The 23626-nt window shown below is 45.2% G+C and overlaps 2 protein-coding genes and 1 non-coding gene across 7 annotated transcripts in view; 2 read left to right on the forward strand and 1 right to left on the reverse strand.

Annotated features, from left to right (window-relative positions):
• Nucleotides 1-13450, forward strand: part of LOC105568910 (probable phospholipid-transporting ATPase VD) — a 24102-nt gene extending 10652 nt beyond the window's left edge. Inside the window, exons 5-18 of the mRNA XM_012024977.1 lie at nucleotides 6458-6733; nucleotides 6998-7166; nucleotides 7771-8124; nucleotides 8501-8796; nucleotides 8973-9134; nucleotides 9199-9475; nucleotides 9556-9988; nucleotides 10304-10698; nucleotides 10795-11082; nucleotides 11188-11439; nucleotides 11522-11626; nucleotides 11703-11890; nucleotides 12234-12407; nucleotides 12539-13450. Of these exons, the coding sequence (XP_011880367.1) occupies nucleotides 6458-6733; nucleotides 6998-7166; nucleotides 7771-8124; nucleotides 8501-8796; nucleotides 8973-9134; nucleotides 9199-9475; nucleotides 9556-9988; nucleotides 10304-10698; nucleotides 10795-11082; nucleotides 11188-11439; nucleotides 11522-11626; nucleotides 11703-11890; nucleotides 12234-12407; nucleotides 12539-12590 (3421 nt within the window). The 3' untranslated portion in view covers nucleotides 12591-13450. The remainder of the gene's footprint in view (nucleotides 1-6457; nucleotides 6734-6997; nucleotides 7167-7770; nucleotides 8125-8500; nucleotides 8797-8972; nucleotides 9135-9198; nucleotides 9476-9555; nucleotides 9989-10303; nucleotides 10699-10794; nucleotides 11083-11187; nucleotides 11440-11521; nucleotides 11627-11702; nucleotides 11891-12233; nucleotides 12408-12538) is intronic.
• Trnas-aga lies at nucleotides 7351-7424 on the reverse strand. The gene has a single exon. It is a non-coding gene; the product is annotated as a tRNA-Ser (tRNA).
• A 1095-nt stretch (nucleotides 13451-14545) lies between the features above and the next one.
• On the forward strand, nucleotides 14546-22995 carry LOC105568911 (bestrophin-4). 5 transcript variants are annotated; one of them, XM_012024979.1, is made up of 10 exons: nucleotides 14546-14873; nucleotides 17868-18221; nucleotides 19281-19601; nucleotides 20167-20500; nucleotides 20816-21037; nucleotides 21130-21425; nucleotides 21525-21557; nucleotides 21751-21974; nucleotides 22054-22312; nucleotides 22570-22995. In XM_012024979.1, the coding sequence occupies exons 2-10, from the start codon at nucleotides 18151-18153 to the stop codon at nucleotides 22886-22888; spliced, it is 2079 nt and encodes a 692-aa protein (XP_011880369.1). In that variant the 5' UTR covers nucleotides 14546-14873; nucleotides 17868-18150; the 3' UTR covers nucleotides 22889-22995. The 5 variants fall into 5 exon arrangements, with proteins under 5 accessions (XP_011880369.1, XP_011880372.1, XP_011880373.1 ...); XM_012024982.1 differs by having other exon boundaries at nucleotides 22060-22312; XM_012024980.1 differs by lacking the exon at nucleotides 14546-14873 and adding an exon at nucleotides 14884-15739.
• Nucleotides 22996-23626: the final 631 nt, after the last annotated feature.

Here is a 23626-nt window from a genome sequence, read left to right on the forward strand (position 1 = left end):
GTAACGGATTGTAAAATAACGACGGAATGGTTTATAGAGATGGGTAATAGCGTGGAAGAGAAATTGGAGAGACTGTATAATGACGTAGCAGATGATAATAAGGGAAAAATATTATGTAAAATATGGAAGGAAAAGGAAAGGATTAAAAGGATAACTTGTCAGGGGCAGGGAAATGGAAGTTCGGCGACACAAATTGTGATATAATTGTGATAATAAATAAATAAATAGATGTTAAAAGCGGCGATAAGTAGTTATAGTATAGATAGATAGATTTAGGAGCGGATAGGATAATAGGTAGATAGCGAATATTATAATAATAGAGTTGTGAGGAGTGGATGGATGAATGAGTTAAGATTTTATTGTAAACCAAGTCCCACTTTCTGGCTGTAAGCTTAAGTGAATAAAAGCTGATTGTTTAATCGCCGTGCCGCCAGCCCGGCTACAACGGGATTGCTTATCTATCGACGCGGCGAGCAACGGTCTCGGGCGACAATTTGGATAAGGTCGGCCCGCGCGCGGTTAACGCGCGTTAACGCGCGTCATCGGAGCAACACGTGCGCTGGTCTCGTCGCCTGGTGCATCGTCGAAATGCCGCAGGCGAACGATCGTGTCACGTAAGCGCGGGTTGTTGCACGCGCGATCGAATCAGCTAGAATTCGCCGCGCGCGGTTGGCCGGCACGCTTGCGCCGATAAACGCGTATGTACGCATGCCACGTGGTTGGTTGCAACGCGAGGACGACGGCTTGGATCGCATAGCCGAACGACGGGGGTAACGAACTCCGAAATATCGTCTCGTGACTCGCAACAGTTTCGGGGATGATAAGCCTTGTTAACGCTCATTCGAATCCCCCGCCGTCGAGGTGAAGTCTCGCGGTCTTCATAGCTGTAAGAGATTCAATTAATTAGACGCAGAGATTATTGCCTGCGCGCGATCATTTTGATTGCTCACGAGGCAGCTTATCTTTTCTATCCCCCAGATAGAACAGATTCTGTCACATGAATTCGCAAAGTAGTTTATTTTGACCCTTTGGATAATTTCGCATATTGGATAATTTCGCACGGACACCTGCGGTTGGCCCTCGCACTGGCCCTTTCTGCCTACCTTACTATTTGTTTTATTGAGAGTCGTCACATGCGATTTGGATTATTCAGCTTTCTAGTTCTGCGGGTATTTTTTTTCTTGAAAATCAAACTCTAGGAAAAAAAATACAGCAACCCACGATTTATTTGGATTGTTCGTAACTCTACTCTGGGAAAAATTTCGACCGTTTTTTTTTGTAGTTGGGCAACTTAACATTTCGGTTAGTGCATCTTGAGTGAAAATTATCTTTGCGTTACTGAATGTCGACAGAACTAATTGAGAGAATTGATTAGTATTACTTAAAAATGTTGGATATAGAATGGAATAGCTAATTGCGATTTTTAGTTACACGGGGTAAAATTCGTAAAAGATTAGAGTTACGAACAATCGAAATAATTCGATTACTAATTGTGGACCTCAAAATGGGTCGCTGTCTTTTTTTTGCCAGAGAATCTCTATGAACTTATGTTCGCCTTCGTGCTATTTGGGCACGAGACAATGGAAGAATAACGGGCTCAGAAATTTATCTCATTTTGCACCGATGGAAATTGAGGGAAAATTGAGATACTCGGAGAACATTGCGAGAAAATTAAGGTAATGTTCTTTATCTACATCTGCGAATTCGCGTATGAAAACCAGCGGCGAGTTTCCATATTCCGTTTTGTATATAATTGTGTTTAGCTGCCGTTAGCCGGCCTGGCCTAATCGTTCGTCGTTTCGATCGTTCGTGCAACGTGGGCAGCTTCACGATCGTCACGAACCCTCGTTTATAATGCAACGTAATCGGAAAATTGATCGATGACCTGGCAATTCCGATACGACGTCTCCCCGGATTTCGTCGGGCGACCTTGCCCTTCGACGTGTCCCGTCACGCGTCACCCACGTCGATTACCTCTTCAATATTAATTCGCGTTCCCGATCACGCTCGCGTTACAAGATCGTTCTATAATTTGTAACGGCAGTCCCGGTTCCAATATATCTACGACCTCAAGTATCGCTACGATTATGACAAAGGGAATCACGTTGCGCGCGATAACGAGATGATTATATATTTATCTCGTGTCCGAGAAGAAATTTGAATCGCTTTACGTGGCCCGATTACTACGCGGATCTCCGATGTAGGCTGGACGCACTACCTGCCGATGCATTCGCGTGTTCTCTATCGGAAAGCGCGATCGACTCAAAATTACGCTGTCGGCGGCGGCGATTCTTCGAGTCGTGACTACACGCGCCCCACTAATCGTCGGACTCTAGCGCGTTTTCTGAACGCAACGTGTCCGCATAATAGTGCGAGCGACTCCGCTCTCTCTTTTCCTCTTGCACTCACGGCCAGGTCGATTCTGATCCGTCTCGTGCGCCGGAGGCCTTGACATTCGCATTTATTGCCATTACCCCTTTTGATCTCGTCTCACGACGCGTGCCTTACAATCTGCCGATTCCGCTTGTTAGTCTACCGCGCGCGTGTATTTTTCTTACGTAATTACGCAACTCCTCCCTCGATACGCGCCTCTGCGAGCCGTGTGCGTTTTATATGCGTTTTTCCACGTGTATGCGTGCGACTTCGGTGGAAAGCCATGGGTCTCTTCGAAGTAACGAGATCGACTCCTTTTTATTTCAGTTTGATAGCTGATTTAAATAACTTGATGAAATTGACTTTCTCTCTTCGTTCGCGTGGCTCATTCTTCAAAATTCTTAGCAACGGAGTGTATCATTATTTGCTACACGGCGCAGCAGCTGAGCGAAAGCGCTGCTTAATCTGTACGTACTCATTGTTAATTCGAATCCTATTTTAATCTCTGCTCTTACAAGATTTACCTTTAAATTTCAGTAAATGCACACATTGTAGATATGCTATTTCAGAAATTCAAAATGTCCACGAATCGAGAAACGCTTGAAATTTTTTCCGAGTCTGCTTTAATTTCAACATTTATAATCATTCGATAAAATAAAAGAAAAGTTGACGCGGGAAAAGACAATAAAAAGCCTTCCTTCGGTTAAATGGAAATTACTGTAATTTAGCCAAACCGGTCTGGAGTACCGTTAAAATCACGTTAAACAAAAGTGTCTCCGGCCGTATCGGAGCAAGTGTCGTTTCGCGTGTGCGAGCCGTTAATCATCGCACTTGCCTCGCCTATTTGACACCGATTGCTCGAACGTACAGCTATTGACCTTCGTCGATAGTTTCGTTGTTGTGGCGGCCGTTAGGCATGCCATTGCATTAAAACTTGTAAATCCCGAAGCCGCAGGACCGTCTACTCGGCATATCCCACTTTAGAAGCCTCCTTCCCCGCGTGAATCCGCCGGGAAAGCCGATACACCTCTCGCAACGCGAGCAACTTTTAAACATTTAATACGGTTCTCCCGATTACATTCTGGAGATAAATTGAGACGGCAAGGTAATACACCCAGCTCTCTTTTTCCTCTTGCAAAGCTTTCCGAGTGCCGTTAAACCGGCGAGTGATGTCATCGGTTACGTCATGCGATGCGGGTGTAAACGTATGTCATGCGTGTGTGCTTGCGTATCCTAACTATATCGTTTCTCCGAAATGCGTTCGAGAGCCTGAAATATCGACGTGTTGCCAGCAAATCCGTATATAGAGACAGTCTCGTGGGAAGCTTCCGACACGAATAATATTCAGCGTAAAAGACATAATTATAAATGTTTCGCCGGTGCAAGTATTTTAGCCGCAAATCATTCCCTTCGTTCTCGAACGTACCCGATGAAACAGTACGCAGATTTTCCAATTTTCTCCCATTTAATAGATATCTTCTCTGGGCGAAAAAAGCAACCCATTTTGGGGCCCACAATTAGTAATCGAATTGTTTGGATTGTTCGAAACTTTACTCTGGAAAAAATTTGGACTGTTTCTTTGTAAGATACTTTTGCAGAGAAGATAAAAATGTTTTTTCTTCTAATAAAACATATCCAAATAATTAAATTATACAAGTTGCGCGAGGTAAAATTCGTAAAAGATTAGATTTACGAACAATCCAAATAATTCGATTACTAATTGTGGGCCCCAAAATGGGTTGCTAACTGTCTTTTTTTCCCCAGAGTTGGTTTCCTTTATTTTGGCGGGTTTAGCTACAATTTTTAAGTAATAAAAGCAACCCCGTGTGTGCATAGATAAATGTAGAACAGAATTTTGCAAGCATTCCGTCGTTTCCTCGCGGTTTAAAGTCGTAACGATTTGAAGGCCAAGTAACAACGTTAAGAGAACGCTGACAATAAGTCGAAAGGCCTAAAACTTCCTTGAAATATCCGTTGAACTTCCGTGAATTTTGATAAGAGTGAAACACGTAACTACCAAGTTATCCTTGACTCGTTATCTTTTACAATTATGGTGCGGTTAAAAACCGTTATCCTGGAATTATTACGAGTATATGACCGGCGATAACGAACGCGGTGCCAGCGTACGCGGTGCGTTTGAACGAGCGAGTGCAACTAATAAAAAAAAAAACAGGAAAAAACACCCGTGCGTTTGGAAAAGTTGACAGGCTTATTTCAGGAATTGCTAAACAATTGAATGATCCCGACAGATTAATCGTCCCGCTTTAATATGACGTGCCGGGAAACGCAGACACGTTGCTTACGTAATGCACCGCACCGTGCAGAAAAACCTGTTATGTATTTTATCGGCCTATGTTTAGCGGACATTGTTTTTGCCACATTGTATTCGCGGACGAATTATATAGAATGCATTCGATCATCGTATTATGCATATGTGCGACGATTATAACGTCAGACAGGTTGCGTATGTAATTGCGTAATTAGCTCGTGTATTCGCGCTATGTGCACAAAACATCCGCGTCGCTCCTTCGCAGGAAACGGCACAAATCCGCGACAAAAAAGGAACCGCTTAATCGCGACACCGATACCGACACGCGGTGCAAAATGCGAGCGCTCGCAATGATTTGTTATACCGAACGAGGCGAAAAAGCGAGCGGGGCAGAGGCAAGAATGGTGTCCCTTTTCTCCTATTATCTTCCAAGGCGAACAAAAGAATTTGCATCATTTAGCCCCGTCTGGAAGGCCTTGTAATAAAACAAACGGCATTTTTCTCGTTCTTCTCGAAATGAATCCCGTTCGCCAATCCCTCGGTGAATCCACCGTGTTGAAATGTCGAGATATCGTTTCGCCGCGAGGACCCGCGGTTCTCGAAGGTCGTCTCCGATGATCGTCCCCAGCCGTCGTCTCAATTTCGTTTCGTTCCGATCAAACGAGAATGGACGTGACGGTTGCGTTCAGGGTCGTACAGTCTTGGATACCCTCGCTCCATGTGCTTCAATTAAATATCGTCAACCGGCTGTTTCGTCATACTCGGAGAATACTCGAGAGAGATGAATCTTTTCTGAATTAATCACGCAAGGTCGCCTCTAGACCTATTCGCCGGGATTCCGCGCCGAGAAGGCTCGAGAGGACAATGAGAAATTATGTTTTCACGAGATTCTTTCGCAATGTGGTTTCGTATCAATATTTCGCGTATCAATCATTGGCTCAGTTATTAGGTACAGAAAGCCGATTACAGTCTGATACGTCTCCTAGACTAGATTTTTATACTTGATACTCGACATGTTGTAACGTTAAAACAATTGTCAGTGTTTAGTCGAGACGAAAGGAAGAGGAGACTGAAGAAGCCTTTTTAATTTTTTCGTGTGTTCATACTGTTCGTTAGTTTCGATTATATTCACGATATTTACTAATTTTCCGTCACGACGGTCAGGCAAATGATAATTACTCATTGCCGAACCCACATGCCTCGCTGTACAAACAGAGCTCGTTGCGATCTTAACAAACATTTGCATTTGAAGCCGCGCGCAACGTTCATTTTTGCGGTGACGACAGTAGAGTAGCCTTACGAGTTCTTTTATGCAATAGAAGGATTTGCCGAGCGTCGTCAACTCGTTAAGTAAGATGTTTATATATAATTTCACTCATCTCAATTTCCCCACCTGTGCGAAAGAAACAGATATTTATTTGAATCCAATGACTTATGCAAGTTATTTAATTAATTTAGTGAAAACAGACGCGCATTTCGCTATGATAAGCCGAGCTTATTAAATGAAACAGGCTGTGCTCTATTAGAGAAATGTTAACGGTCTCTTAGTCATCGGGCGTACAATCAGATCTTTATTGCGAAGCCGCGAAATACAATTTACGTAATTGCGGACGGTGAAATTAAGAAACGTCGCAGATGTGAGAGTAATTTATTCATCGCGCAAACTTTTTAATTGTATTGCCGTTTACCTACTCGTCGCGATTGACGCATTTTTCGGCCTGAGGGTCAGTTCCACAAATGTCGGTTAACTGCTAACCAAAGGTTAATTGATCGCATGTGTGTTTCTTAACAAGATTTCTCGCGGTTTCTTTGTAGCGAGGGCGACAGATATATGAAGGTGGCGTGGAAAGATGTCAAGGTGGGTGATCTGGTTCACCTCTCGAACAACGAACTGGTACCGGCCGATCTCTTGCTGCTGCGGAGTAGCGATCCTCAGGGATTAGCTTACCTCGATACATGCAACCTCGACGGCGAGTCGAATCTCAAGCAACGCCAGGTTGTCCGGGGTTTTCTCGATCTGCAGGATACCTTTCAGCCTTCCAAGTTCCGATCGGTAGTCGAGGTCGATCAGCCAAGTACTAGAATATATAGGTAAATATTACACGATTATTTATCGTGTCCGATGTAAGATCGCAAGCTGTTTGTTATTTTCACATTCCTTAGACGAGTCGTTGATTTCTAAAAATAAAAAAAGAATCTGACCGGTTTCCGCCTTTTACATCTTTAACGTGAAATTTGACTCCATGTTTTTGCGATTTATTCTGAGAAACGCGCTCGTGTCGCGTTTATTGCCGCGATAACGTTTAGACGGAATTAACCGGATTACCAGAGTGATCCCACTGGCGCGTTTGTTAGGTTTCACGGCGCCGTGGTGCACCCGAGCGGCGGCAGGGTGCCCGTGTCCACGGAAAACCTTCTACTCAGGGAATGCGTGTTGAAGAACACCGACTTCGTCGAGGGCATAGTCATATACGCCGGCCACGAGACCAAGGCGTTGCTGAATAACGGTGGACCCAGGTACAAGGTAAATGCCAAAGGGAACGAGTATCTAACAGCGAATTCGGTTGCTTGCACTAGTGCGCACCGAGCGCGCACTGAGGCTTGTTTACAGTCAATTCTTACATTTAAAGTTCCAAATTTCATTCGACCACGGCTGGCCACATTTGTTAACTAATCGGTCAATGCAGAAAATTTCTTGCGAAAAATATTACCTCAGCCAGGATTTGAACCTGGACCTCCCGTACTCTCTAGGCGGGCATCTCACCAATTCGACCACTGAGGCATGTGGTAATTTGTCGCAATAACAGTATAAAGATGACATCCTCGCGTTTGTCTTTCATTGTTATACTGGCAATTTGAAGAAGCTAATCTTATATTTAACTTCGTCTTAAATGCACGTTGAAAAAGTATTAATTAAAAAACATGATTCGCACGAATGCTTTGCAGATCATTTTACTGGCTAAGCAATATTTCAACAGATATCTAAGACGAGCCTTTAATAGAAGATTTGACTGTAAACGAGCCTTAGTGCGCACTCAGTGCGCTCTAGTGCAAGCAACCGAATTCGCTATAACTTGGGGCTAATCAAAATAATCAAACAAACGATGCAACGCGCAACGTCATTTCAGCGTTCTCGTCTGGAGAGATACATGAACAGGGACGTCAAGTGGTGCGTGGTGATACTGATGGTACTGTGCGTCATCGGCGCGTTCGGCTGCCGATTCTGGCTGTCCACGTACACGGGTCTGTCGATGGTGCCGTTTCTGCCGGTGATGCAGGAGCCGATCTACGAGAGCCTACTGACCTTCCTGACGTTCGTCATAATATTCCAAGTGATGATACCGCTCAGCCTGTACGTGACGATCGAGATGGCCAAGGTGGGACAGGTGTACCACATCGGCCACGACCCGGCCCTCCACGACACGGAAACCGGCCGTAAGGCGGAGTGCCGCGCGCTGAATATCACGGAGGAACTAGGCCAAGTGAGTGCGGCAATTTATATTAACCCTTTCATGACGGCTGGGACGTGTGAGTCCTACTTACAAAATTGAAAAGGACTCGACGATTCCGCACGCGTTCTATTACGGGGGAAAAAAACATTACGTCGACAAAATTTTGAAAACGAAGAATTAATCCGGCCGCGAAAGGGACTCGACGAATTTGCCCGCGAACAATATTTTGCGAAAGTTCTCTCGAGAAGAAGTGAGAGACATTTGTATCCTGGAATTAATATTTCACATTTTTACGTTTAATAAATGTAACCTGATTACATTCAATATTTAAATGGTACGCGATCGTTGTTTGTAATCTTTAGCCTTTTCTACGTTATTTACTTGGAATATCATTATTGAACGACAGGTACAGTACGTCTTTTCCGACAAGACCGGCACCCTTACGGAGAACAAAATGCTATTTAGGAGATGCGCGGTAGGCGGCCAGGATTATTCGCACATGGGCGACAACGAGAATCTACTTCCCTGCTCGCGGCTTAAAGAGGACCTGCTCATAGGTACATTTCGACATCGCTTACAGGAGTTTCTTATTGTCTTAGCCACGTGTAACACGGTTGTCGTAAATTCTCAACCGCATCACGATATTATGAACTCTAGCGGGGTCATCGAGGAACCTCAAAAAAATGGAACTGGCCCTACGAGGTTTGTATACGTTAGCTCAATGAAGGAATGAAGAAGAATAAAACATAAATGTTTCGTCTTTGATGAGAAAAAAGAAGATAATTAAATACGACTATTTTCGCGTCTATGGAGAGATTAGATCTCATTTGTCGCCAATTAATTTTTCTTCGCGATATTAACGTCGTGGCATTCGACAGAATAATGGAAAGGGACGCGAGCTCATTCCCGACGGTGAATTCGCCACCAGTACCGCTGTCCCCGAGCACCAGAGCTGTTCGCACCTTGTCACCAGTGTCGCCAGTAATTAGCACGGCCAATACGTTCGACGATACTCCGAAATTCCCGTTTAAAATCTCCAGGTTGGTATGTCGCTCGGCGAAGCGCGAGATATACGAGGGTATTAACGGGCCGATATCTTCGTAGGCCAAAGTTGCTGAACGTAACGTCGATACCGAGCCTGGGCATCGGGCTGCTGGGACGGAAACCATCGCCGGAGGGACCGAAGGGACGTAGCCCGGACGCGGCGAAGAACGGCGACGAGTTGCTGCAGACCCCGGCGATCTACGAGGCGGAGAGCCCGGACGAGCTGGCGCTGGTTCACGCGGCGCGCGCTTACGACGTCAAGCTGGTGAAACGCACGCCCCGTAGCGCGATCGTGTCCTTCCCGGACAAGTCGACGCTCGCGTTCGAGATACTTCACGTAGGTGGTTCACGAGGTCGCGACGGAGTCGCTCGCGAGAAGAAGGGAATTGATTGTTATCGTTGTTCGAACGCTTGCAGGTACTGCCGTTTGACTCCAACAGGAAGTGCATGTCGGTGCTGCTCAGGCATCCACACACCGGCGAGATAGTGCTGTACAGCAAGGGCGCCGACACGACGATGCTGCCGGCGCTCACGTCGAGCGACGAGAACACCGTCGCCTCGGCGAGTATCCGACAGTACTTGCAGTCGTACGCGCGTCAGGGTCTGCGCACGCTGGTGATGGCGAAGAAAACGCTGACGGCGCAGGAGTACGAGATCTGGCGGCAGAAGCACGACGAGGCGGAGCTGGCGACGGAGAATCGCGAACGTCGCATACGCGACTCATACGCGATGCTGGAGTCGCACTTGACGTTGCTGGGTGTGACCGGTATCGAGGACAAGCTACAAGCCGGAGTGCCCGAGACAATGGCCGCCCTGGTCGCCGCCGGGATCGTCGTGTGGGTTCTGACAGGTTCGTGGAAAATCGCTCAAACCGGTTTCAACATCGGCGAGCACTATTTTTAGTGCGGTCATCTTGGAGGGAGAGATGCACGAGGCGTTTCGCGCATTGAATCGCAAATTTCCCCCACGTAGCCGGCGTGTTGCACCTATCCATTACATAAATGCCGTTATATAAAGACGGCGGATAAAAAAATTACAGAGGCGAACGTATCGAAAGCCAATGAAAAGTAAACATCCCTCGGAACCAGTCCGTGTTCTTGAACGTAATTAGCGCGCGCTAATGCGAACCCGACGTCACGTTGCACGCTCGCGTTTTCCGTTTCAGGGGACAAACCGGAGACCGCGGTGAACGTGGCGTACTCGGCGCAGCTCTTCTCGCCCGCCATGCAGCTGTTGCAGCTGCAGGCGAGATCGAAATCTGTCGCCGAGACGCTGATACACGGCTACCTGGAGTCAGCGCGCAAGGAGAGCGTCAACCCCGACCTTTCGCGGCCGGAAATGATGGACATCGCGGATCCCGCCGGCATGTACAACCACCACTCCGCCGAGAGAGACGCGCACAGGATTGGCAGCCCGTGGCCGCGGCAACGGGCGCTCGTCGTCGACGGCAAAACGTTGACTGTGATCATGGATCCGCGATCGGGCCTGACCGGCCCGTTCCTCGAGCTCACGAAAATGTGCTCTAGCGTCTTGGCCTGCCGCGCCACGCCGTTGCAAAAGGTAACAAAGTATAACAGGACGGACCTTAGCCGCAACCTAATAACCAGAACGACAACGCGAGGAAGAATGATATACATAGTTTGTCTTACATCACAGGCATACATAGTCCGCATCGTTAAGAAGCAATTGGGAATGAGAACGCTGGCGATTGGCGACGGCGCGAACGACGTTAGCATGATACAGACGGCCGACGTGGGTGTCGGTATCTCGGGGCAAGAAGGCACGCAAGCGGTGATGGCAGCGGATTTCGCAATTTCCCGATTTTCCATGCTCAGCCGGCTCCTTCTTCTACACGGCCACTGGTGTTACGATCGTCTCGCCAGAATGATTTTATATTTCTTTTACAAGAACGCCACCTTTGTCTTCCTCATATTCTGGTTTCAAGTGAGTATCGAATGTAAAGAAGAATGGAAAGGAACAACGGCTTATCGAGACTTCAAGTAGAGATATTTTTTATAATATATGCTTTCTCCCTCTTTTCTCTCGCAGCTGTTTTGCGGCTTTTCCGGTGCCGTGATGATAGACCAAATATATTTAATGCTGTACAACTTGCTGTTCACCTCGCTGCCACCTCTCGCCTTAGGTATTTACGATCGAGTCGCCAAGGCTCGCGTGTTACTTGCAGCCCCGGAATTATATACGAGGGGACGCCTGGGACTAGTGTATCAGTCGCATTCGTTTTGGCTCACAATCGTCGACGCTCTTTACCAAAGTATCGTCATATTTTTTATTACCAAAGAGGTAAATTGGTGCGGCACTTCTGACGGGCCAGAAACAATCGTTACGGTATATAGAGTATACGAGATAAGCGTCCGTCTTTCAGGTTTACGACGATTCGATTATCGACATATGGGAATTCGGGACGACTATCATGTCAACGTGCATCGTCGTTATGCTAGCTTATGCTGCTATAGAAACTAGATCTTGGGTAAGCAAGAAGGAATAAACGACGTTAGAGAAAAGCGAGATACGTCACGGGCAATGTGTAACGTTGTTCATTTCAGACTATAATCCACGTTGGTGCCATCTTCGGTTCTTTCGGCATTTTCTTCGGATTTTGCTTGTTTTACAATGCCGTCTGCGTCAATTGCATGGGCCTACCCGGGTCCTTCTGGGTGATGGAAATGGCCTTCACACATGTTACATACTGGTTGACAGTGGGACTTACTTCTGTTCTTGCCTTAATGCCCAGGTACGCTTGCCTTGTATTACGCGACTGTAGTAATTGTGGGAACGATATTAATTCGAATCCGCGAAAAATTAAACCGGCGGTATCTCTGTGCTTTGTTTGTATTTAATTCGTCGCTCCGTTCAGTAATTGTGGGAGCGATATTAATTCGAATCCGCGAAAAATTAAACCGGCGGTATCTCTGCGTTTTGTTTGTATTTAATTCGTTTATTCTAAACTCCATTTATCATCCCAAGAGTGTGGATTGTTGTAAATGTGAATTATTATATCAAATATATTAATATGTAATTTTTAATCAAATTACAAGTTGATGTAAATTGAATAGCATTCTTCTTTACAACCACAGATTAGTGTACAAAGCGATACAGTCCACTATCGCGCCAGACCCTATGCACGTTGTCTCGCGGCGGATCGCCGCGAAAAGTGATAGTCAAGTTCGTCGGCAGCGTATTAGCAGTCGAAGAGGCGAAGTCAACTTCATCGCCGGATGGTCGCGCTCCTCGCAACATGCCACTATCAGGTATTTATCGCCAGTTACACCCATCGCTATCTGATTCTACTCTATATAATGTCCTAAATAATGTCTAAATAATGCAAGTTCCACAGTGTTCATCTTTTCGAGTGTTATGCGTCATTACTTATTCATTGCAGACCCGGCAGCTACGGAAGTAAAAGCAACGCTCTCACGACTATCGTCGCGTGACAGACACAATCAGATAGAGATGAAGCGCGCCCATCTCATTACGTGGAAAACCAATCGACCAATCGCCGAAAACTGGGGAACAACTTTTCGCTGTTGCGATTCTCGAAAGTGTTCCTTCACCGAGAGGAGAATCTTCTCATCTCCGAAAGCCGTTTTACGCTGACAATCCTGTCTCATAACCGACTGTATTAATTATTTCTGGTTGACGATTCCCCTAGCCCTCTGTAGATCGTAGCTCTAATGACGTAGATACGAGAGGAAAGCTAGTTAATGGTCGGCGCTATCGGGCGTGAAAAACCGCGCTCGTTACTACCGACTCATGCAATGTAAATTATTATATAGAACGTCGAGATACTTTGTCGTTCGAAATGCAATGCGCGTCATCGCTTTGCGCCCGCAGGGGCGTCCTCGTTGCCGATATCGCGTTAACGCTAAAGCTACATTGCCATTCCCGAGTTCGTGTTATCGCGGCTGATTTAATATCGAGTGGCCTTAAATCTCAGATCGTTCGTTGCATTTAATGGCTGTGACTTCTAGGGACCAAGACTGCGTAACCGTTGCAACCGCGTCGAGGCGGGCCGGATTCGAGTGAAAGTCTATGCTCCGCGCTACTTCAAGTATTTCCTCCTTATTTTTCTCGACCTAGAACTTCACTCGAGTCGCGCATCTGCGACTTCTACCTTCGAGTGTGGGTCCATAATGGAAGACCAACGTTAGAGACAGACGGATATACATGTATATATATCAACTTCTAGTTTGTTCATATACCTTCGAGAATAAGTGTACAAAGGTGTTGTAAAAGAAAAAGAGTGCAAAGTATACGTGTATATACGAGATATATTTTATAACCGCCGAGAGAGAGAGAGAGAGAGAGAGAGAGAGAGAGAGAGAGAGAGAGAGAGAGAGAGAGAGATTTTATATATTAAACCGAATTATTTTTTAAGTAAGTTTTTAGTTGTTCGTTTTAAACGTCGCGTCATTCGTAAAGCGAATAGCAGGAAGCGGGCGCGGGCGCTTAAAGAACCGTGACCGCGCCGAGTTTCTCCTATTTCCGGTCGATTCGCGAGATCAACGGGATGCCTCATAAAAATTATCACGTTAAGATACACACGGGCTCCGTTGTACGCCCGTTGTTACGTTACCGCTACCTGTTGTAACACCCGAGGAAGAGCATTGTGAGAGATAACGATTTAGAAATGTTAATTTAGATAATGCATATTGAATGTTATATCGATAACACGCCGTTGTGCTATCTATAGTATTTTGATAACGATCGAATTATTGTTGTGTGCGTTTACCGATGTAAGGAGAGTATTAAACGAGAAATCAACCGTCAGTTTAACTTGTCCGCATTTCGTTTCTGTTAACCCGCCAGTTGATCCGTCACTATTTTACCATCCCTGTGTAAACATCTAGTCATCCGTCAACGCGCAACTAATGTATTACTGGTGTAATGCGTACACTCGCCGGAGCCATCGGTAAATTTGGCGAGCCACGTAAAAACAAACAAGAGAATTTCTTCGCGTGCGTTCGCGGTCGCTGCGTGTAGCTGCTTTTTAAATAAAGGCGGAGACGAAAGGTTTGAATAAGCCGGGATGACTATCGGCGATCGAACATAAAGATTTGAAGGATGAAAAGAAAGAGAGAGAGAGACAGACTTTGAAAGACTTGCGGTTCTCTAGAAATGCGCGAGCGGTCGCGCATGTTATTCGCGGAACCGATTTTACTCGAGGCTCGCGTGATCTCTCGTGGGGTAATCGATAACGGTAAACGGAGCTAGGCCTCTGCCGAGAGCGCCGGAGCGTTCGCGAGCGAGCGAGCGGCGTGCGTGCAACAACGAGCGTTGCGCCGAGAGAATACGGCGGCCCGCAATCAGCTGTGAGCACCACTGACTCATGCGGAAATACGGCACGACGGAGGGGATGGACTCGTGGCGGGAAGCGCAGGGGACCGAGGAGATGGCGTACTGCGGCGGCTGTTGCCTCAGTACTGGCTGGTGATTGTTCGTCTGACGACGCAGCGCGGACGTTCCTCGCGCGTCCTTTTGTCCCGGGCCGAGGTGCCGCGTCCCGCGTGTCGTCGCGCGCGTTAACATCCGCAAAAATTGAGTGGCACATCGATCGTCGCGGCGAGGTGGCGAGCGGAGAAAGGACGCGGACGTTTCCACGCTGGACCCACGCTGGAACTCGCTCTCTCGTTCCTCTTTGTCCTCCTGAAATCCTTCTGTCGGCGTCTACGAGCTACCTGCTTTCGCTTCGATTCGTTTACATCGGTGCTGCGCTGGTACGCTCGTTGATTACATTCGTAATCTATTTGTTATCGATCTTATCGCGATCTTCTATGCGACCGACAACAGCTGACGCCCGGCGAGTCACGGTCGGAATGATGAATTTTACGATCGCATCTATGCAGTGTCTGTGTGCGTCTCGTGACACGCGGAGTCCAAGGTGAAAATTGCCCAACACTTGCAACTGTCACGTATACGACGCGCTATTCGATCTCGCCGCGAGATAATTTCCCGGAACGCAATTTTATTTTATTCCGCAATTACGAAAGCGAGATCCGAAACGATTCGTGTGGGAAGACAACATCGGCGTTTGTTCTCAAGTCGACTGGCTTGAGGCGCACGATAAGATACCTCGATCGGGGCAAACTTGGAGAATCAACTGTGCAATTTCGTTCCCGTTGCATGTAAATAACGTTACGTCGCAACTGCCGCTCTTTTTTTTTTTCCTTTCCCTTATTTTGCAACTTGCGCATTTAATGATGCACGAGCGCGTTTGAGCCGGCGGCGATGGGAGTAAAGTGTGATCTGCTAATTGCTTGATCCGGCTTGATGCGCGATTACATTGTGTTATCGGTATTCGTCATGCTACACAATGACGTCAACTACAGTTTCGTGATACTTTCGAGGATTGACCGAGACTGGCGGTCGCCAGCACGCGGTGCCGACTGCACTTCGGCGTGGCGTAACGCTCGCGGTAACGTACCCTCGTGATAACGAGACGCGCGCAAGGACGAATGAGACTTGAAGAAATGCGGAAATTCCCCGCAGAGATGAGAGATTGAAATTGAGACGACGATAAAAGATTGAATTGGAAATTTCTCCATTCTCTTCCCTACCGATCTCGATCTACGTCTACACACTTGTACGCATTTTTGTTCTACACAGGTGGAAAAGTTTGTGTTAAATTTAACAGATTTAACAAATTTTTGTGTTAATATAATATGGATAAGTTAAATAATCACATTAACTCTGTTAATATTTTAACACGTAAATGCAAATCTTAAAATAATTTGAAATAAATTTTGTGCAAAATTAACATATATGTCAGTTTAAAAAGTATACATTGTGTTGTTTTAACATTTCTTTTCAGTTATTTTAATAATCTTACATTTAAAGTCAATTAACACAAGAGCAATATGTTAAATTAACGCATGAATGTGTTAGACATTTAACACAAAAAGTTTAACCGGCATCTTTTTTAACAAGAAAACACAAATTTTCCAACTGTGTACGCACGGATTAAAGGGAATCGCGATGATTGGGCGGCAAGGTAAAAGGTTGAATTGAAAATTTCTGCACTCTGTTCCCTACTGATTTTAACCTACGCCTACATGATTCTACGTATATCTACTGAATTGTATTGATCGCGAAGTAGCACTGACGGTGCAGTTGAATGTCACGTGGAAATCAACCCATTACAACGCATTTCTTACTAAAAAAAAAAACCTATTACAATTGCTTTGAATTTCACTCGTCTTCCGAGGGGGAAACCGCTGAAGGCATTGTGGTGTACAGATTTGCGGCATTACCGGGCATTACTAGGGCATTTTTGGGGCATTACGTCTTGCTGAGGCATTATAAAGATAAAATAAGATAAAATAAGATACAATAAGATAAAATAAGATAAAACAAGATAAATAAGATAAAAGAAGATAATAAGATAAAGTAATGCCCACTGGGCATTAGTGGGCATTGGTGTACAAGATTTTGGTCAGCGGTTTCCCCCTCGTCGTCTTCCCTTGGGAAAATATATCTTGGAAAACCTGAAAATTTTACTTTAGAAAAATGAGAAACACGAAAAGTTTTTTTAAGGAAAACCTTACTTTAAGAATTTAAAAAAAAAGCTTTAAGAATTGTGAACAGTATGTGATATAATTTGTAATACCGCGCGCGGTTTTCGCTTATACTTGGCACGAGACACTACCGTGTTCTCCTGATGGTAAGCTTTCAAAAAATTCTCATAAAGTTGTTCAAAATGCCATGTTGTCCCACAATCGCATGATTTTCATGATAAATTTTAAGAGAAAATTCTCTCCGTGCGTGCGCGCGCGCGCGCGCGCGAGCGTATAAAATTAATGAAGGAACTAGAGATAAAAAAATCTGTAAATTAATCGACGCCGAGAAGCATTCAATTTTTCACGGAGTGTTCTTCTCCTTTTATTCTCTTTTAATTAATCTGCTTCTCACGGATTGGAAACTCAAGCAATTCGCGGAATCTTTATGCTTGATGGGTACTGCATGAGGAAAACATTTATCTTTTAATGGGGAAAATTACTGCTCCGACACTTGCAGATAAATCGTTCGACACACGCAATTAATGCCCTTGGTTCGGACGATCTTTGATATTACACGAATCAGCCGTTTTCTCGAGCAATTTTAAACAAATTTCTGTATTAGAGCTTTACATATTTATCCTTTAATTTCGAACAAAATCTGATCTTAGAAAATCAATTTGATCGAAGGTCGCGAGATACCGGGAGATATTTTAATAAAAAAAGATACAATCCTATAATTCTACAGCGTAAATGAATGTCTACGTTTCGAAGGAAGCATTGACCGATACGTCGTATCGGAAAACGAGATAACGGGGAAACTAATAATCCCCTCGATAATCCCTTTCAGTTATATCTGAGACGATAAGTTCTCCCGTGAGAACCTTTTAGTTAAATTCACACTCTAACTTCCGTTATCGGGGTGAATTTTCACGGTAAATTTACGAGTCTGTCGGGGCCTGATAACGTATGATAAAAGGCATCGATAACAGCGCGTAGTAAATTTATAAACCTGTGACGAAGGGCAACACGTGAGGCTGCGCCAAGTTCATTTCGCATTGCCACACGTGGCGAACATACCTGGCGCATAGTCTCGCAGACGAAAGACCGAGGCAGATACGAGAATAGATTTTTTCAAACAATAGCCTTATTGATCGCAAAACACGAAAAGTGCGTGTATTGGAGCTAACGAGTTTTGTCCCGCCTCTGTTGATACAGCTTACATAATCGCGTCAGCGGCGGCTCGATCGTGTAAACGATGACCTTGGTGATCTCTTACCGGTGGACCGTCAACTTGGCTACTTCGAGGAAGCGCGGCCGGAGATGATGCCGAAGAGGAGCTGACACTTAGCTGTCGCGCCCGGTTATCATTTCGCCGAAGAGGCCTCTGGGACGCTCTGGGAGATGCCACGAGGTTTTGGCCGACGAAGGTGCGAGGCACTTGGTGTTGAGTAAGGGAAAGAGCAGCCACGTGGAACGCGTTTCACGTGCCGAATGAGAGATGACTGTCAGCTACACCGCCGAGGTAGCCACTTGCAGGGGCCTCGGTTGCTTCCTCAAATTGCTGATAAGGTGAGACTTTCGCCTTTTTACCTGCACTCGTGACTCTCGAATGAGCTATAATTGTCATCTAGGGCGTTTCCTTTGCTAAAAGCTTTCAACTACTTTTCGCGCGAAGAGATATTTTGTCGTTCAACTAATCTCGTAGGAAATTAATAATCGACAAAACTGGCAAATTCTAATTAAACAAGTTCATTGCGAAAAATTCACCTCAGCCAGGATTCGAACCTGGACCTCCCTAGAACATTCTAGACGCCCGCCTACAGTGCAGGGAGGTCAAGGCTGTTTCAACCTGGCTGAGGTAATGTTTTTCACAATAAATTTCTTTAATTAGAATTTGCCAGCTGGCGACACTAATTGTAAGTCTTTACTCTTGTTAATCTTTTTTACTTTACTTTTAATTTTTCTACTTTGCCGCAATGTCAACATTTTCACCGAAATTTTATTGTTACTTTCGATGTCTGTATTGTCACACAACGTTTTACTCTCGTTTTTATTTTTCATCTTCGATTGAAATATAAATAAAGCTGACATATAAGATACGACTACTTACATACATATATGACTTGTACGTGATAAATGGTTTCTCATTTTATTAATCGTTTCGCGTAACGCGGCTGTGGGCTTGTAAATGTCAATGATATTCACGAGTGAATCGCGCTGAGAATAGTAGAGCGAATTACGTTGGAATACATCCAATTGCAAATAACGGGTGGCGGACATTTCCGACGTGTTTGCATAAAAACACGACGCGCTCTTCGTCATCGAAAGTTGACGCACCTCAAACATGCCGACGCTGGCGGTGAGCGACTAACAATCCAAGCGAATGTGGAGTACGATTATTGACTTTTGGCTCGATAACAGCGCACGCCAAGTAACGTTATCGCGCTTTATCGCTTCGTGATTTTAATACTTAAATTCATCAGATTCCAAAGCGCACTATCACTGTCGCGATTTTTCCCCACCCGCCGTGTAGAGACGAGATCTCGCTCGTCGCGGGACAATCGTCGCTCCCGACAGATGTTCCCGGCGTGTCTGCTTCCGATTAACGAGCCGCGCGATTCGTTTCAGATGGCGAGCGAGTGTTTACAAACTCGTCTGGATCGACCTGACGCTCTTCCTCTTCATCTACTACTCCCTGTCCGGCATCTACCGATTTCTGCTGAACGAAGAGCAGAAGAGGACATTCGAGTCCGTGGTGGCGTACTGCAACGAGTACAGCGAGCTGATACCATTGTCATTTGTCCTGGGTTTCTATGTCAGTATCGTTATGACCAGGTGGTGGAATCAATACATGACGATACCATGGCCTGATTCCATCGCGGTCTTCGTCTCGTCTACTATACACGGGAACGACGAGCGTGGTCGTCTAATGCGTCGGACGATAGTTAGGTATCTCGTGCAATGTAAAGTTATAAGCCACAACCATACGCCCGGAACACTCGACTTGAGCTGCGAAAGAAAGACACGACTCTTGTTCTTTCTCTCAAAAGACCGGTGTTCCAATTAGAGCACACATATAATTTGTTATACAAGTATCAAATTCATTAAAAGCGTGTCGTTAAGTAATATTTAACGTCGTAGAAAGAAATTTAAAGAAATGATTTCGTACGAATTTTATGTGTTGTAATAAACTTTCAACTAAGACCCCTATCTAAAACTAAACAATATATGAGAACGCGCCAATGTGGGTCACAAGGCAGGATGTAGGTAGCCCAACTTGTAAATTTTCTGAAAATCGTCAATCTATATACCGTTTCTTCCACATTGGTTCTGATCTGGCGTTGAACCAATGTGGAAAGAAACGGTATATAGATTGACGATTTTCAGAAAATTTACAAGTTGGGCTACCTACATCCTGCCTTGTGACCCACATTGGCGCGTTATCATATGTTATGTAGCAAGTTTCACGTTAGATTTTCCTTCTCCCAATAAGTTGTAAATTCTGTTTTCTCAGATACGTGTGCGTCTGTTTGACCATGGTCCTAACGAACGTCGCGCCGCGCGTGAAGAAGAGATTTCCCACTCTGGAGCATCTCGTAGACAGCGGTTTATTGCTGGAAAACGAGTTATCGATATTTGAAAGTTTAAACGCGAAATTCCCAAAGCCGAGCAAGCATTGGCTGCCGATAGTTTGGGCTTCCAGCATCGTGACCCGAGCTCGGAAGGAGGGCCGGATACGCGACGATTTCGCGGTGAAAACTCTCATCGACGAGCTGAACAAGTTCCGCGGGATGTGCGGCAGTATATCGCACTACGACACGATCAGCGTGCCGTTAGTGTACACCCAGGTAGATATATTTAAATTAATAACCGCGAAAGACAATGCTATAGCAATTCACCTAGCGGAGAAGTGATCAATTGCTACAAGAATAAAATTAAGTGCGATACTTAATCCTGTGTCGAGAATGAAAGAATTTTTATTATTTGAAGAAACCGATGAAGATTCTAAAAGTAATTTGTCAATTGTAATCTCACCGACTTAATTACTTGGAATACTACACGACAAACTACCGCGAGGCATTAAGCTTAGCTCGACGTAGGAGTGCAAAGGATCAATAAACTTTGAAGAAGCATTCTAACTCCAAATTACGTTTTTACTCTAGGTCGTAACATTAGCCGTATATACGTATTTCCTGACCTCCGTAATGGGTCGTCAGTGGGTTCAAAAGTCGAACTCTAACATCGATCTGTACTTCCCAGTATTCGCGACATTGCAATTCTTCTTCTACATGGGTTGGCTGAAAGTGGCCGAGACATTGATCAATCCGTTCGGCGAAGACGACGACGATTTCGAAGTGAACTGGCTAATCGATCGCAATTTGCAAGTAAGAACTGCTTGTCGTTTGTTCTCTCTCTCTCTCCCCTCCCTCTCTTAAAACTTCAGAGATCATAACGCGGTCGTTTCTTCGCTCTCAAGGTGAGCTACCTAATCGTCGACGAGATGCATCACGAACATCCTGAACTCATACGCGATCAGTATTGGGACGAAATCTTCCCCACGGAGCTGCCGTACACTGCCGCGTCGCAACCCTACCGCGAGCAACCGCCCGAACCCTCAACAGCCGGTATACAATTGTCCGCCGCGCAACAAGAGCTGCAACCGTCGTCTGTCAAGATCGATGACATGGTGCCGGACGACATAAAATTCCGCTCCGACATCGCCGACGATGCCGCGTCGGGAATACATTTCACCGCGAGCGGAAAGCTGTCCCGGTAAGCGTAGAGATTACTTAGTTTTCCAAATGTTTCTTATTTAAATTCAGTGTCAAGTACATTATTCACGTCTCACAATTATTTTTAACGCAAATTCAGAAGCAATACAGCCAGCACCGGGAGATTAATAAGGTAGCTATTTATACCGTGCGATATATGAGAAGCGAAGAGAAAGACTTGTTGGAATTCGAAGTACAACAATTAAATACTTTCATCTACATTAAATAAGTCGGACTTTCAAACAATGACAATTTATAACGTAATATCGATGTGTGTGAAAATGGCTTACTTTCACGATTCTAAGTTGGGTGAATTTTCTAATTAGAAGCGCCAGCAGAGTGAGTAATCGAGAACGCACTCTCAGCGGTGGCTCTACTCCCAGCAATTTGGGCGAATCGCTCACGAGGGTGAGCAGCGTTACCAGCGTACTTAAGCGATTGTTTAGCAAAGACGACAGGATTGACGGAGGCACCACGAGTGCCGCCGCCAAAGCTTCGGGAAAAATGCCGAGCACAGGTTCAACGGCTTCGTTGCAGACACGACTACCCGGTACGTTGCTCGTTTAACGTAAAGTGTCGCGTTAAAACGAGCTTGACTGAGAAAATAGAATACAATGCTAATGCCACAGCTGCAGGTGGCTCCATGAGGATAGGCGTCATAGAGGAAGTGGACGAGCAGATGACATTGACATCGATGAAACAATCGAACGAAAGCCGGCCTCACGTACAAAGCATATTTCCGCAAGGCCCGCCACCGCCCAGTGATCCCGTCGATGTTCCTGCCGCCAGTCAGTCTCACAACCGTGAGATATTCTCGAGGAGCGCACCCGCACGCGGAGCGACAATAGCCGGCAGTGCGGAATCCGCGCGCGAAAGACAGAATTTAAGGTAGACGATAAATCCGAAACTAATTCGAACGACTTTCAATAATTGTTATAAATTTATATCAGAAAACTCGCGACTGCGTCGTACCAAGTGTGGATTGTCTGAAAATTTATCAGTCTAATATTTTATTAGAATCAAATTCCATTGGCGTTTCCGTAGAATCGAACTCGATTGGAGACTTGAAAATAAAATTTTATTCTATTTATAATAATTATAATTAGAGGGAGACTGATCTTTGATAAAATTGACTTTGATCTCAGGACACAGGCGTCCACGCAATCGATGAGGTCGAGCGCCACTTACGAACCAGCGAGCTACACCGGCAGCGGGATAAACGACGACCTGCCTAGCACCACGAGCTCCTCGTGCTCCAGCGAGGGCGCCCAGAGTGAATTTACAAAATTGAAGACCGAGAGGAAGCATCAGAGGCGTATCCGTAGACTCGTTCGGAGCGCAAGTGGCCTAAACGGAAATGAACCGACAAGCCCTCCCGATTCGCAGACTCTCCTGTTGACGGAATTAGCGGACGCGTCGCGACTATGTCTGAGGAATAGACGCGACGAAAGCGATCCAATTTAGAAAAAAATCGTCGATCCTGCACCGACGTTAGTTCAACTAATTGTAAGCCTAACTAAGTCTTGATAACAAGAGATTCGTTCGAAATAAGAAAATATACATCGTGACTATACATCGCTAATGCAAATGACCGATTTGTTACGTGCCTTCGATGTGCTTATGAAACGATATCTTGTGAAATAACTGTCTGAATCCGGTTTTCGCCAACGTCGTCCAACTTTGATCTTAGTTTAATTCATCCTTTACCTCTTTCTAACTGTTCCTTTAGCAATAGAAGCTAACAAGTTACACGACGTTGTTGAAAACCGGTGATAATTGTCATCGTCCAACGTTAACGGTATAATATTTACGCGTACATTTTATATTACATGCGAATAATATTTACTCGTATGCGTTGCGATTCAATTACGCAATTTTACGGTTAGCAATTTCTTAGCATTCTGATGAAATTCGCTTTAACAACGAAAAGTTGATAAGGAGTCGATAAGAATATTTTTTACACGAGTATATATGTATATATATATATATATACAGGGTGTCCTAAAACCACCGGAGGTCCTCTTAATGACAGATTCCTTAGAACATTTCCAGACGAAAATCCTAATACAAAAGTGTCGAGGCTATAATAGTTTTTAAATTAGAAGCGATTATTTTCCACAAATGATAGGGCTGAAATTTCGCGCGCTCAGGAACGGCGAAATGACAAGTGATATAAGTGCTCCTATGAATATCGTTCTTTTT

Source organism: Vollenhovia emeryi, unplaced genomic scaffold (assembly GCF_000949405.1).
Source record: "Vollenhovia emeryi isolate VEMERY1.0 unplaced genomic scaffold, V.emery_V1.0 DF939127.1, whole genome shotgun sequence".
Classification (NCBI taxonomy): Eukaryota; Metazoa; Arthropoda; class Insecta; order Hymenoptera; family Formicidae; genus Vollenhovia; species Vollenhovia emeryi.

Excerpts from the sequence above, each read along its gene's own strand:
- LOC105568911 (XM_012024979.1), top strand. The coding sequence starts at position 18,151 with ATGACTGTCAGCTACACCGCCGAGGTAGCCACTTGCAGGGGCCTCGGT. Across the intron at positions 21,426-21,524 it reads GCGAGCGGAAAGCTGTCCCG|AAGCAATACAGCCAGCACCG; the intron begins GTAAGCGTAGAG and ends ACGCAAATTCAG. Across the intron at positions 22,313-22,569 it reads CGCGAAAGACAGAATTTAAG|GACACAGGCGTCCACGCAAT; the intron begins GTAGACGATAAA and ends CTTTGATCTCAG.